Source organism: Protopterus annectens, chromosome 12.part0, assembly GCF_019279795.1.
Source record: "Protopterus annectens isolate FY-2018-M chromosome 12.part0, PAN1.0, whole genome shotgun sequence".
In the NCBI taxonomy this organism is placed as follows: Eukaryota; Metazoa; Chordata; order Ceratodontiformes; family Protopteridae; genus Protopterus; species Protopterus annectens.
This window is the reverse complement of record NC_056746.1, coordinates 1,251,541,448-1,251,555,217: the sequence shown is the minus strand read 5'-3', so window position 1 is coordinate 1,251,555,217 and position 13,770 is coordinate 1,251,541,448. Positions and strand designations below refer to the sequence as shown.

General features: G+C 42.8%; 1 protein-coding gene across 1 annotated transcript in view; it reads left to right on the top strand.

Moving 5' to 3' along the window:
• The first annotated feature begins 304 nt into the window (after positions 1-304).
• Positions 305-13,770, top strand: part of SNTA1 (syntrophin alpha 1) — an 807,345-nt gene continuing 793,879 nt past the window's right edge. The window contains exon 1 of the mRNA XM_044090261.1: positions 305-821. Coding sequence (XP_043946196.1) covers positions 512-821 — 310 coding nt within the window. The 5' untranslated portion in view covers positions 305-511. The remainder of the gene's footprint in view (positions 822-13,770) is intronic.

Here is a 13,770-nt window from a genome sequence, read left to right as displayed (position 1 = left end):
CTTTCACATCACTACAATGTAATTCACTAAACATGTATTACATTAATAATACTTAACGTATACATAACTGCTTTTGTTTTATACACAGCAAATGGTTGTAATTGTGCAGATATCCATATACCACAGTGAGGACTGAAGGTATAGTGCATCGGTGGTGGGGGTGGTCAGTAAAATATTTACATCTGTCCGGTCTGTGGTGATTGATTGGGAGAAGTAACACTGCACTTTTGTTAACATTATTACTCTTCCCAGCACCAGAGGTTAAATCGGTCTGAGAGAAAAATAACAGGGCATGTAATAGTAACTGGAAGAAAAATAAGCATTATTCTTAATTCTTTAAATGCTTTAACTTTATTTTAGCTTTTCTGTGTAAGTCGATCAGTGAGGGAGGGGTGTGCCCCCCCCACCAACCCAGCACTAACAGGCTCCCCTCCCATCTCTCCCGTGGCTCTTGCCTCTCCTCCGCCCTGCAGCAACTAGCTAGCTCCACGGCTGCCAGACAATCCCAGGAATGCGCTGGAAGATGGCGGCCGGCTCCAGGGCACTGAAGAGTGGACTGCTGGAACTCAGCTCTCCCGCGGCTGGCGGGGACACTTGGCAGCGTGTCCTGGCCGTGCTCAGCGAAGACTGCTTCACCGTGAGCCCGGAAGAAGGCAGCGCTTCGCCCAGGGTGGGAGATCGGGAGCGCGAGGCGCCGGGAGCAGCGTCGGGGGTGTTGAACGGGGAAGCGAGTCCTCTCGTGCCGGACTCCCTGGCTAACATCAAGCGGACAGTGAGGATCGTCAAGCAGGACGTCGGGGGGCTGGGGATCAGCATTAAAGGTAATCCTCCCCTACTCTGCTGAACAATGTTTTAAGACATTTTAGCGTTTGGAACACTTAGCCGTGGCTCTTGTCAGGCGGCCAGTAAATCTCTGAAGGCTTGTTTGGTTGCAAAAAGTTATAAAAAGTTGCAAAAAAAGTCGAAGGGAGTGGGCTCAATGTTATTTATAATGAGTGTTACCTGTTTTAATTTATGCAGCCATGTCATTTGAAAGTCTTTTGCAGAGTCTTAAAGTTTCTTGAACCTAGATTTACTATGAAATTTGTTAAGCCTATTTTTAGACAAAAATGCCTGCTTATATTTGTGTAGACACCACGTCTGCAGCCTTTAAAGAAGCTGCGCTGTGTGTAGCGCAGGTGCAAGTTCACTCAATGACAAGCGAGTCACTTATCTCAGAATAAAAAAAGTTCCGTGCAATTTTCCAAAACATGCAGAACGCAAAATCTAAACAAAAAGTTTTACGGGTTTTGCATACACTTAGAGTGGAGGGTCGATCATTTTTAACAGAGTTTACCGACATTCTAGCTGCTACTACATAACTGTAGTGATTCCTACAAAAAGAAATGTTCTTTAGTTGTCATCTGCCCCTGATTTTGTAGAACTTGTATCAGTGTCCTTTGTATTTTTTTATTTACTGGTAAATCACTGAGGATTATAGTCAGTCAATGACAAGTATTAGAGTCTCTTACTTCTTATTATTTAGAAAATGCAGAATGATGCAAAGTATGTCGATCGATTAACTTTCTTTGTGAATCAGAGTAATAACCCATCCCTGATTTTCTGTATTTGTTCCACATTATTATTATTATTATTATTATTATTATTATTATTTGGCTCGGTCAAGACAAATAAACTGAGTACCTCTTATACCGGAATTGTAATGAAGTTAAATAAATATGTATATTACTGAGAGTTTTGTTGCTGCACTGCCAAAGACTTAAATGTCAAACTTTCTCAGCTGTTATATTTTGCTGGTGAAGGGTAAGTCGTGCTGAAGTACATATTGTTTTTTTTTTTTTTTTGACACAGTATCAGACACATTGCTACGCCCTTTCTAAATCAAGGCACATTATAAAAATGTCAAAAGGTGTCAGGGTGACCCATGAGTCAGTGAGTGAGCCTGTATGTGTGTGAAGTACCATATATGTTGGTGTGTTTGGGAAGGGGGGGGGGCAGTAGTCCACTAGCCGAACTGGAGAAGGGCAAATTATGTTTCATGCTATGCCAAGGCAGAGTGGAGCGTGATGTTAGGGTGCCAAGATTTTTATTTATTCCATGATGTGCACCCGATAATTACTTTTAATAATTTATCTTCACATACATTTTATTTGTTTTTTGTGATGTTGTGTTTTGTATGCCTTATTTTTGTTTACTGATGTAATTGGCATTTTGTCATACTACTACTTAATAAAGATGAAATTGGAGCAAAGTGAACTAGAAGTCTGGCTTGACATTTGTAATGCTAATATGTGCTGCAGCCTTTTCTGAATGGCACTTACCCTGACTGTGTTCCTTGTCAGATGAAAGAGTAAAAGGAACATTAATTTCTCAGGTACTTAGAAATGCTTTCATTTGTTATAACTAACTCAACGTTGGCTTTCTTTGATTAATGGTAATGTGGCCAAGCCAAGAAAAGCCATGAGTTGCACTAACTTATCACTTCTGCTCTGAAATATTTACAATATTCTAAGAGAAGTGTTTGATTTGATTTAAATAGACTACTGCTTGCTGTGCATTTAATGTACACTCCCCTCAAGTTTTATAGTTTGCATTACAATGGAAGAATTATACATTTTGTACACAATTTCTGATGCAGACTTTTGGGAACTTTTAACATGGTAGGAGGTTACGCATATGTATATTCTATATATATATATATATATATATATATATATATATAGAGAGAGAGAGAGAGAGAGAGAGACGCATACATATATATAAACAATATATCTGTATATCTATCTATCTATATATATTGATAGTAGCTGGGGAGGGTGTGCTTTGTCAACAGACAAAATAAATGGGTGTGGTGTTTTGTGAAGAGACAAACTGGATCGTGTCCAGCAAATGCTTTGTAGTGTGTGCTATAAAATGCTGGTAAAACACTTCACTTACAGTCTGTTTCTAATGATGTATTAAAATTAAAGGGCAGGGCACTCCTAAGTGTGATTTCTACAAACAAGGTCACATTTTAAAGAAACAAGTGGCATTAATGTACGACTGGCTGCTGAACTTGTTAATGAGAGCAACAGCTGCACTCTCCAGGATAGAAGTGATTAATTTTAGCTAAAGGTTTGTTCTGCTTCCTGCTGTGTGCGTTCTTCTTCACCCTAAACAGAGCTATAACTATTCAAGGTCCTGATTGGAAAACATAATGTCTGGTGCAGTTCTCCTTATAGTTCTTATTGAGTAACACAGTCTAACAGTAGATTTGCAAGAGTGTAAAACATCACTTCTATAATTGGCAGCATTAGAAAGGCAAGGAGTTAAATTTATTTTATTAGAACCACCAAAGCTAATAAATAGTTAGGCATAGAAGATTTGGTAAGGACATGAGCATATCTTCATAGGATCATAGGAAGTTACTAGGCTAATGGCCTTGGGGCCCTTACAAGCCTAGCCAAGAGTTTATCCCCAAACAAGAAACCTCAGTCAGCACCTGTTGCCCCTGTCAATGAGGGACACAGGTGGATCCTCTGATTTGTGGTTTCTCATACACTCATGAAGGTTGCACTTGAAGAGGGCCAGTGAGGTACTCTGAAATGTATGGCAAGTCTATTCCAGAGATGGGGCAGCCTCTGGGAGACAAGCCTGTCTCTCCAGCAGGTTTTGTTGATGTCACATATTAGATTTAGGGCTTTTGAGCAGATAATGCACGAGGAGTTAGACTTATGGATATGGAGCATCTCTAGGAAGGCAGTGTCTGAGATTGCTTTGTAGGCAAGACATAGATCATCTCTGAGCAATCTGTATGATACAGAGTAGAGTGATAGTGATTTGAGCTCGTTCACATAGAACAGTTGTTGGAGGCCATGGATTCTCTTTGTGAGGTAATTCTGTTGCCTTTCCAATTGGTGCAGATGTTTGGAGAGGTACATACCAAATGGGGCATTATACTCAATTATTGGTCTAATGATGGAGGAGTATAGAGAGGTAATAACCCCTTTTTTCCGGATGCAATCCCTTTACTTATGAAATGATCCAAGTAAAAGGCTTTTCAGGCCATTGCTGTTACATGATGCTTGAATGTGAGATTGTTGCTAACCTGTGTACTCAGGTCTCTTACCACAGGTTGTGTGCTTAGGTGTTGCCGTTGATGTGGTAATCAGTAGGGGCCGTGTTTTGCTGATTGGTATGATGATACATTTGTCTGAGATTGGTACACCTCTACCTGCTTTTAATGAAGTTTAGTGAACCAATACCTTACCTTGCCATTGATGCCAACAGAATGATCTTTTAGATGTTGTTTTACATAAAAGATTTAATCATAATGTTCGTAATTCATTTAATGATCCATATCAACCTTTAGCCATATCCAAAAACCAGCTCAGAACATTATCATTCCCTGGCACTATTGACAATAAATGTATTGAGGTTGCATGCTGTACAAGTCAGGGTTACTACAAGCTGCATATTCAATAAAAACACAGAGACCTCAGATGGATTAAATGGCCACAGCCATGTGTTTATTGCCATTTACTGCCAATGATATTTCTCAAATAGAGGCCAATTATTATGAGATGCGCGCATGGCAGGAATGTCAGGGAGGCCATTTTATTTCTTTCATAGTATTTCCCCTAAACCTACAGGACAACAGACAGCACGTCGATATCCAGCTCTTCTGATTCAAAATACCCACATCATAACAATTTTGCATTTCACAATTCATCACAATTCCTCTGGGTTGCCTTACAATCTGCCAAGGAGCCATTGCCGGGCTGGTAAGTCCCCTGGCAACAATACCTTGGGGCTGTCTGGCCTGTGGAAGGTCCAGCTGAAGAGTCCTGTGACCCCCCCCCACTTACCTTGGTCTCCCTTACCTTTCCTGTCTTCTGCTTACTTGACTGTGACAATCTAGCCTAACCTGCCTATCTTACCGGATGGAGAAGGCGAAAACTTGAAAAAATCCAGTGGGAAAAAACAGGAACTTCCTTCACGACCCCTAACGCGATCACCATTGTAGGTCACCGAGTTCCTTAAGTACCTTACCTGGCCCTAAACTAACTGGCAAGTACACCCCTGCAGGACAAGCTGCCAAGGTAGAGATCAAAAGACTGATTTGTTTTGTTACCAGCCTTTTCAATGATTCCCCTGGACAGCCCAGCCCACCTCAGCCCTCCTATCTATCCTGACCCTACCTGTTCTCCACCCCCCCTCCCCCCACTGAAACATGAGTCCGAGCTGACCTGCCTCAGACAAATCACGGCTTGTTGCGATTGACTTGCCAGCCGTTGTTGTCTGAGATTGGTACAGCTCTACCTGCTTTTATTAAAGTTTAGTGAACCAATACCTTACATTGCCATTGATGCCAACAGAATGATCTTTTAGATGTTGTTTTACATAAAACATTTAATCATAATGTTCATAATTCATTTAATGATCCATATCAACCTTTAGCCATATCCAAAAACCAGCTCAGAACATTATCATTCCCTGGCACCGTTGACAATAAATGTATCGAGGTTGCATGCTGTACAAGTCAGGGTTACTACAAGTTGCATATTCAATAAAAACACAGAGACCTCAGATGGATTAAATGGTCGCAGCCATGTGTTTATTGCCATTTACTGCCAATGGCCTTTCTCAAATAAAAGCCAATTATTATAAGATGTGCGCTAGGCAGGAATGTCAGGGAGGCTATTTTATTTCTTTCATAGCATTCCCCTAAACCTACTGGACAACAGACAGCACGTTGATATCAGGCCCTTCTGATTCAACATACCCACATCATAACATCCTTTACATTTCACAATTCATCACAATTCCTCTGGGCTGCCTTACAATCTGCCAAGGAGCCATTGCCGGGCTAGTAAGTCCCCTGGCAACAATCCCTTGGGGCTGTCTGGCCTGTGGAAGGTCCAGCTGAAGAGTCATGTGACCCCCCCACTTAACTTGACCTCCCTTACCTTTCCTGTCTTCCGCCACAGAAGGGAGGAATATTCCTCCCTTCCACCAGCACATTGCAACCTGTCCTAAGTGAATGCCCTTCAAAGCTAAACCAGCTTGCAATTCCTTATAAAAAATCCCCAAACTTTCTTCAGATAAATGAACCCCATCCTTATCATACTGGTCTGGCCACCAGACCCAAATACCAGGGTGAGGAATGTACAACCCGTTAATGTCCCTTAACACCTTATCCATAGAATTATTAATTCTCTGTCGTATTCTCTCCACAGCTTTAATGGACCTAGCCCCCCCTCCATTTCTTTCTATGTACCACTTCTGACCAACAAATAATAGCTTGTGGTCAGCATTCATGCATGCAGTATACCTCTTGTACCATCAAACCAATTAGATCTTTTACTGGATGTTGACAAATATCATTACCCCCTAGGTGCAATAAAATGGCAGTAGGAGATTTATCGCTTCTTACAGCTTGCTGTAGTACTGCCCTAAGATGGTGCCACTGCATTCCTGATACCCCAAACAAAACTGCTTTGCAAGAAGCTCGTTTTCCTCTTTGGAAGGAGAAGTCCCTCCTGCCCTGGACAAAGCAATGGAGTCTCCGAATGAATGAATGACCCACTAGCCAGATGCATTTTGAATCCAAAGATGTGAGTGCTGAAATACAAAGGACAAGAGTTAAAGCCATTTACACCTTACATAGCCTTTATAAGCATTGGACTTCCACCTGCCCATCCTCATAATGTCGACCTGTGAAGCTCCCATTGCATGTGCATATGAGGCTGCACCTATTCGAAAGGAATGTAATGTACGTCTGTCTGTCTATGTCTAGGCCACTCAACTTAATTGCCTCCTTTAAAACTGCTCTCACCTGATAGTGTGTCAGAGGTTCACCTTGTTGATGACAAAAGAATGGACCATCTGACCTACCCCTATAATTGTGGTACTCTAGTAGCACTTCTAAACCCTTTGGGGTAACCACTCTTATCCACTGACCTTTGCCTTCTTGATCCATTTTGGATTTAGCCACATAAACCCAAGTGTCCTCCTCAAGCAAATGTACATGTGCTAGTGGTAAAACTGTCCGTTGATGTTTCTTCTTGTTTGGTTGAATAATTTCAGACCATCTAAATGCCCCACAAGGCAGCCCTAAATAATGCCACCTTGTAAGAAGAAAAACAAACATTTGAAACCGCAAGCCACAATTTACGTAACACTGCTGGACCTATGGGGTACCTCTTATCAGGCCTCTTGGGTGTTTGTTTCCCCCAGCCCTTAAACATTGTCTGTACTTGAAATGTATTAGCTAAATCCTTCAAACCCAAAGCCTGATGAAACCAATTCAAAGCTGACAATGTGCTTCTCACCCTTCCAAAAGTCCAACCTCTTTCTTTCATTACCAAAATGTAAGCCCTGATTTGGTAAGGTGGAACTGGCCATACTTGTTCCCAGGCTCTGGATAATCTGGTCTGCAAGAATTGCTGTATGTATTTATTGTACCTTACCCTTGTCTTTCCACTGAGGGCATTACACATTAGCCACCATTCTCGTCTGCCCATAAAGCCCATAAATGATCCGGCACTTGAACTAGAGAAGGATTTGCATTTGGAGCCAACAACTGGAACTGAGACCACTGCAAACGAGAAAGGGAATCTGCTAGTGAGTTATCAATGCCTGGAATGTGTTGCGCCTTCACTGTGACATTTAATGTTAAGCAATTAAAAGTAAAATATCTCATCATCCTGCCTACCACTCCCTTCCCCCCCGGCTGATTATTGATTATATGTACTACGCTATTGTTGTCAGAGCAAAGCCAAACTACTCGCTCTTTCATTTGCACACCCCATGTTTCCAATGCAACCACTACTGGGAAAAATTCCATTTCAGCAATTGAAATACATAACTTACTTTTCACTTGAGTCTGCCATGCCATGCTGAACCACTGATCTTGGAAATGGAAATAACCTCCAGAACCAAATCCCCCCGCTGCATCTGTAAACAACTGAAGTGGTAGTTGGTTGTCTCTGTCCTGCCAAATTGCTGTCCCATTGTAATCTGATAAGAAAATCAACCACACACCCAAATCCTCCTTTATGCCCTGTGAAACCCTAATCCAGTGGTGTGACTTTGTGCACCCAGAACCTTTAGCAGCCAAATGCCTCATAAATGAATGCCCTACAGGGATCACTTTGCATGCAAAATTCATCAGCCCTACTAATTCTTGCAACTGCTTGAGGGTTATCTTATTCTGACTTAACACTTGACTTAACACTTGACATAAAACTAAATGCAACTTTTGCACATTGTCAGTGGGAAACCTGCACCGACCATTCCAGCTATCAATTTCTATACCTAGAAATGACAGTCTGTTTGTTGGGCCCTCTGTTTTATCCATTGCTAATGGCACCCCTAACTCTGCAAATCTGTACAAATGTATCTAACGCTTGTTGACATTCCCCTGCATCTTCCTTCCCTACAAATAAAAAAAAATCATCCAAGTAATGAATGACGCTGTCCTCCCCTAGCCTCTGTGCCACCAGTCAGTGTATAAAGGTGCTAAACTTTTCAAAAGTGGCACAGGCAATCGAACAACCCATAGGCATGCATTTATCCATGTAATATTGACCTTTGAAAACCAAACCTAACCACCCCTGATCTTTAGGAGCAATAGGTAACAGCTTGAAAGCAGATTCTATGTCACTTTTGCCATGAGGGCCCCCCTCCCCTTCTCTTTGACCTTCCTAACAGCTTTGTCAAAAGATGCATAATGCACAGATGTCTCTTGCCCATTTATATAATCATTCACAGAATTCCCTTCTGGGTAAGATAGGTGATGGATGAGCCGGAATTCACCGGGCTTCCTTCTTGGGACTACACCGATAGGTGAAACTCTAAATGCTCTTCTGGGTGGGTGACGAAATGGGCCTGCTAATCTGCCCACTTCTAATTCCTTCTTTAGCTTTGCCCTAACTATGTCAGGATATTCTTCTGCTGATTTCAAGTTTTTAACCATACCCCCTTGCTTCCTTCCTTTTGCTGGTATCCTAAAGGCCTTGGTGAACCCCCTCTTCTAGTAATTCTGCAGCTTCTCTGTCTGGATATATTTTGAGCCACTCCTTTAAAATGTCCCCTTTTATTGGCGTTGGAAGGGTGGTGACTTGCGTACCCTTTGAAGGGGGGGGGGTGACAAGTAAAAGTTTTTGTTAGGGGGACTTGAGAGACGAAAACAAGTCTTGGCTGGGTGGTTAACTTACCACATGCCAAGCAATCATGCTTAAATCTACACTGAAATTGATACCAACACTGACCAAAATTATACTGAAAACACTTCCCAGCACCCCATCCATTCTAGCCCATTGACTCTCCATTGCTCCGAAATGGCTGGTCATTCCAAGCTTTTAAGAATTCAACCAGCTTTGGTTAGCCAGAAAATCACAATCTGTTGTTGTTGTATCCCCACTAGTATCTATCCAACACAGCAAACCCAAATCCATCCATGCCCATGACCTCTCTGGGTATGATTGTCTCATCCTTCTGTAATCTTCATCATACCTTAACCACTTATGACCCCCTTGAGCAAAGCACAAGGTGGTCACTCTGATAAAATGTGTCCACATGTCCTTTGCCTTGGCAGGGCACTTATCTCCTAAAATTTATACATAAATCAAATAGCCAGTTACCCAGTTTTCCCATGTTCTCCTAATAATCGAATAGCCAATCCCCCAGTTTTCCCATGTTCTTCTAATAGCTAATTTCCTTTGTTTGGCTAGTGAATGTTCCGCCCTGCCATCCTTATCCTTTTCTGTCCACATAATCCCCATCTGCAATCTGTTGTTTCACTTTTTCACTCAAATGGAAACCTAGAGGCAAGTCTAAAGTAACTGCACCATAGTACTTATCGTGATCTTCACAACTATCATTAGACTGAGATTCATATCCCATGATTTTGTCATCCTGGAAAAAAACTTGGCTTTGTAACCACTTCAGAGACTTCTGATCACCAGTAAACTCATTCTTACCTTCCTTCTTATTATCCCTCTTGCGTTTTTCCAATGTTTCTTCTTATCCTTATGTTTGCGAGCTTTCTCAGCCTTCCTGTCCTGTCCATCCTCTTTCTTGTTGCCTCCTTTTAAAGCTTGGCACCCTGTGCTGGGTCCTGCTTAAGGGTCACAAGGCAGGTTACTTGCAGGTCGAACATTAACTGCTTGAGGCACCTGCCTTGACCCCACTGTCTGACAGAACAGATCCACCCACCATTCTCTCTCTTTTAGGCTCAACATGGCCTGCATTTGTGCTTGCATTTGATGATCCATCTAATTAGTGAAACACAAAAAAAATTCACTGTTAGCCTGTGCTTGGTTTTTTTTTTTTGTTATTGTTATTATTAATAGGTTGTACCATGTGCCTATCCCTGAACCTCGACTTACAGGTCCTACCGGATGACAGTCTTTTCAGCCCTTGCCATGTGACTCCCCAGTTAGCCCTGCCGAGAGCATACCCCCAGGCCTCACCTCATAGGCCCTACTGCATGACTGCCCCCAGTCCTCAGCAGGAAGCCTTGTCATATGACTTACACTTAAGCCTTGATTCACAGGAAGACAGCCCTGTCATGTGATGGCCCAGGACCTTCTGAACTAAAATCAGAGCAATGTGCCACTAGGCCACTGAGCTCATGACTACACTGAGATCCAAGGAATATGTCCTTGATTTACAGGAATTTCCTTTGTTGTAACTGAAATTCGAGCTCTTTCTTAATCCCACTTAACCTTCTGGAATACCCTTAATAATTTATAACAATAGGTACATTTACTGATCACTTTAGTTACAGTTACTGACTACCTTAGTTAAACTTGTAGCTTAATATAGTTAGCTACTTTAGCTAAGATCACCGCCTACTGTAACTAGCAGCATCGACTAACTTAGTTACAGCCACTTTAGCTAGGATCACAGCCTGCTTTAGCTAGTATCACAGACTACTCAGGTAGGTCAGACTACCTAGCTAGGTACAATGACTACTGTATTAGAATTACATGTTGCCTTGACTCTCAAATCATAATCATTTGTTGTCTCATGTAAATAAAAAAAAATAGTTTAAGGCAAAATGCCCTGTTGTGCCTTCAATTATTTCTGATCCTCTCAAAAAGGGGGCCTGCCTTGTGGCTACTTCCCAGTCTTAGCTCACAGGCCCTACCATGTGGCTACCTGCAGGCCTCAAGTGGCTACCTGCAGGCCTCATCTCATAGACCCTGCCATGTGACTACCTGTGGGTCTCAGTTGCAGGGCCCTGCCATGTGGCTAACTGCTAATTGCAGGCTTCAGTTCCCAGGTCATGCCATGTGGTTAACTTCAGGCCTCAGCTCACAGGCCCTGGCATGTGGCTAACTGCAGGCCTCAGCTCACATGCCCTGCCATGTGGCTAACTGCAGGCCTCAGCTCACAGGCCCTGCCCTGTGGCTAACTGCAGGCCTCAGCTCAAACGCCCTGCCTTTTTTTATTTAACCATGCTTTAATTCAAGCAGTACAAACCCTTGGTTAAAACTACTTAAAACCCTTTTGGTGCTCTAATTTCACTTGATACTTTACAGGTACTCTTAGTTACTAACCTGCTTCGAGCACCGGAATACAGCCTGCAAAAACAAACCTCAGTTATAACACACCAAATCAATTCAACCTTACCCCCACTTATCCAGCTGTTTGCATGCCTTTAAGCATGATACCCTAAGCATCCTACACTATTAAGTAATCAAAATACTTATACAGATAAATGCCACTAAAGCCTGTGATCAAATCAAAAACAAACAAAAGGCCCTTACCTTGTTCTTAGATCCCCCACGTAGTTCAAACACACACCAGTAATCCACAGATAAGCTAATTAGACAAGCTGCCAATGTAGAGATCAGAAAGACTGATTTGCTTTGTTACCAGCCTTTTCAATCCTTCCCCTGAACAGCCCAGCCCACCTCAGCCCTCCTACCTATCCTGACCCTACCTGTTCTCCACCCCCCCCACTGAAACCTGAGTCCAAGCTGACCTACCACAGACAAATGACGGCTTGCTGCCATTGGCTTGCCAGACATTGTTTTTTGCTTTTAACTTAAGGCCTTGACTTTGGCACCCGTGATTTGTTGCTGTGAGACCCTCTTGCAGTATGTTAACATCATTTGGGGAGTCAGTGAAAGCACCCAACTTACAGTTATCTGAAAACTTGGTCAGCCACAGGCCTTTTGTCTTTGCCTGGACCTCTGAGAAGTAGATGCCAAACAGCAGGGGTCCCAGGACAGATCCCTGGGGAACACCAGTAGTGACAGGTCTGCTATTGGAGGTGGAAGCACTTACTTTGACCTTGTGGGTCCTGTCTGTGAGCCAATTGGCCACCCACCTGATGAGATAGGGATTTACGCCAAGTTGTGTTAACTTTTTGATGATGCCTGAGTGGGAGATTGTGTCAAAGGCCTTAGCCAAGTCAAGGTAAGCTGTATGTACTGAACTTTCCTCATCCAGGGCCTTGGTGGCAGTCTCACAGAAGCCAACCAGGTTCAGTAGGCAAGATCTGCCCTTGACAAATCAGAATTGGGTGGGGTCAAGTGCTTGGAGATTTCCTATATCCTTGTTTATGAGATCCATAATAATACGCTCCATGGCTTTACAGATCAGACTTGTCAAGCTAATGGAGTGATAGTTTCCAGGGTCAGTAGTGGCACCACCTTCGTGCAATGGGATGACAATGGCAGATCTCCACTTTGCTGGAAAGAAGCCTGTACTTAGGTTGTGGTTGAATAGGGTGCTCAATGGTGAAGCTAGTTCTTGCTGGAGATGGTGTATAATACAGCCTGGGATACCATCAGGTTCAATAGAAGCTGTGTACTTTGCTTTGGATAGGGCCTTTAACACTTGATCTATGGAGATGTGAGGTGTGGGACAAGTATCAGAGATGTCAAAAGGGCCTTTGGGGGGATACCATTAAGTACTAATTTGGAACAAACCTGGGCTTTGCCATGGGGGTTCCTTCTGGTTTCCTTTTGTTTTGGAGGCCAGTTTTGATTCATAATTGACTTTGGAGATTTTCACTAGTGATCTAATTTGCTTGTTGAAGCTAAGGAGGGAGTTTTGTCAATTTGGAATTTGTTCCTTTTTATTCTTGGACAACAGTTTCTTCCTTTTGTTATAAAGCCTGTTGATACAGGATGCCCACCAGACAGGTTTGTGTTTCTTTGAGGAGTAGGTTTTAGTTCTGTTGGGTATGGCTGAGTCCATGCAGTTAGATAGGTGCTTGTATACTGCATTGGTGTACTGTTCAGCATAGCTGTGTGCATCCTGTGAGGGTGGTGATGGTGTGAAGCTACTTATACACTCCCTTAGGAGGTTGTAGTCAGCTTTTGGGAAGTTTTTTTATCCTGATTACAGCTGGAGAGGTTGGGTGGCATAGAAACTTCAGATGAGACAGATCAATAATCTGATCTCACCAGGGAAGAACATACTATGTGAGTGGTGCAGTGGTTGCTCATGTTGGTGAGAACCAAGTCCAGAATGTTATCTCCCCTTGTGGGGGATGAGATGAGCTGGTCTAGTGCATTAAAACTGATGAAGTGAAGGAATCGTTGGGTGAGTGCATAAGTGCAGGAATAGTTCACCCAGTCTGTGGGGGTGTAGTTGAAGTCACCAAGGATCAGGGTGTTAGGGGGTATCTTGATGGAGTCAAGTAGATCCAGGTAGGAGGAGTGGGTGTCCTGAGTCATGGAGTGGGGTCTATAGCTGGCTATAACTTGGATTGTTGTCTTGCCAACTGTCAATTTTACCTGGAGTAGTTCCAGTGTGTCATGCTGG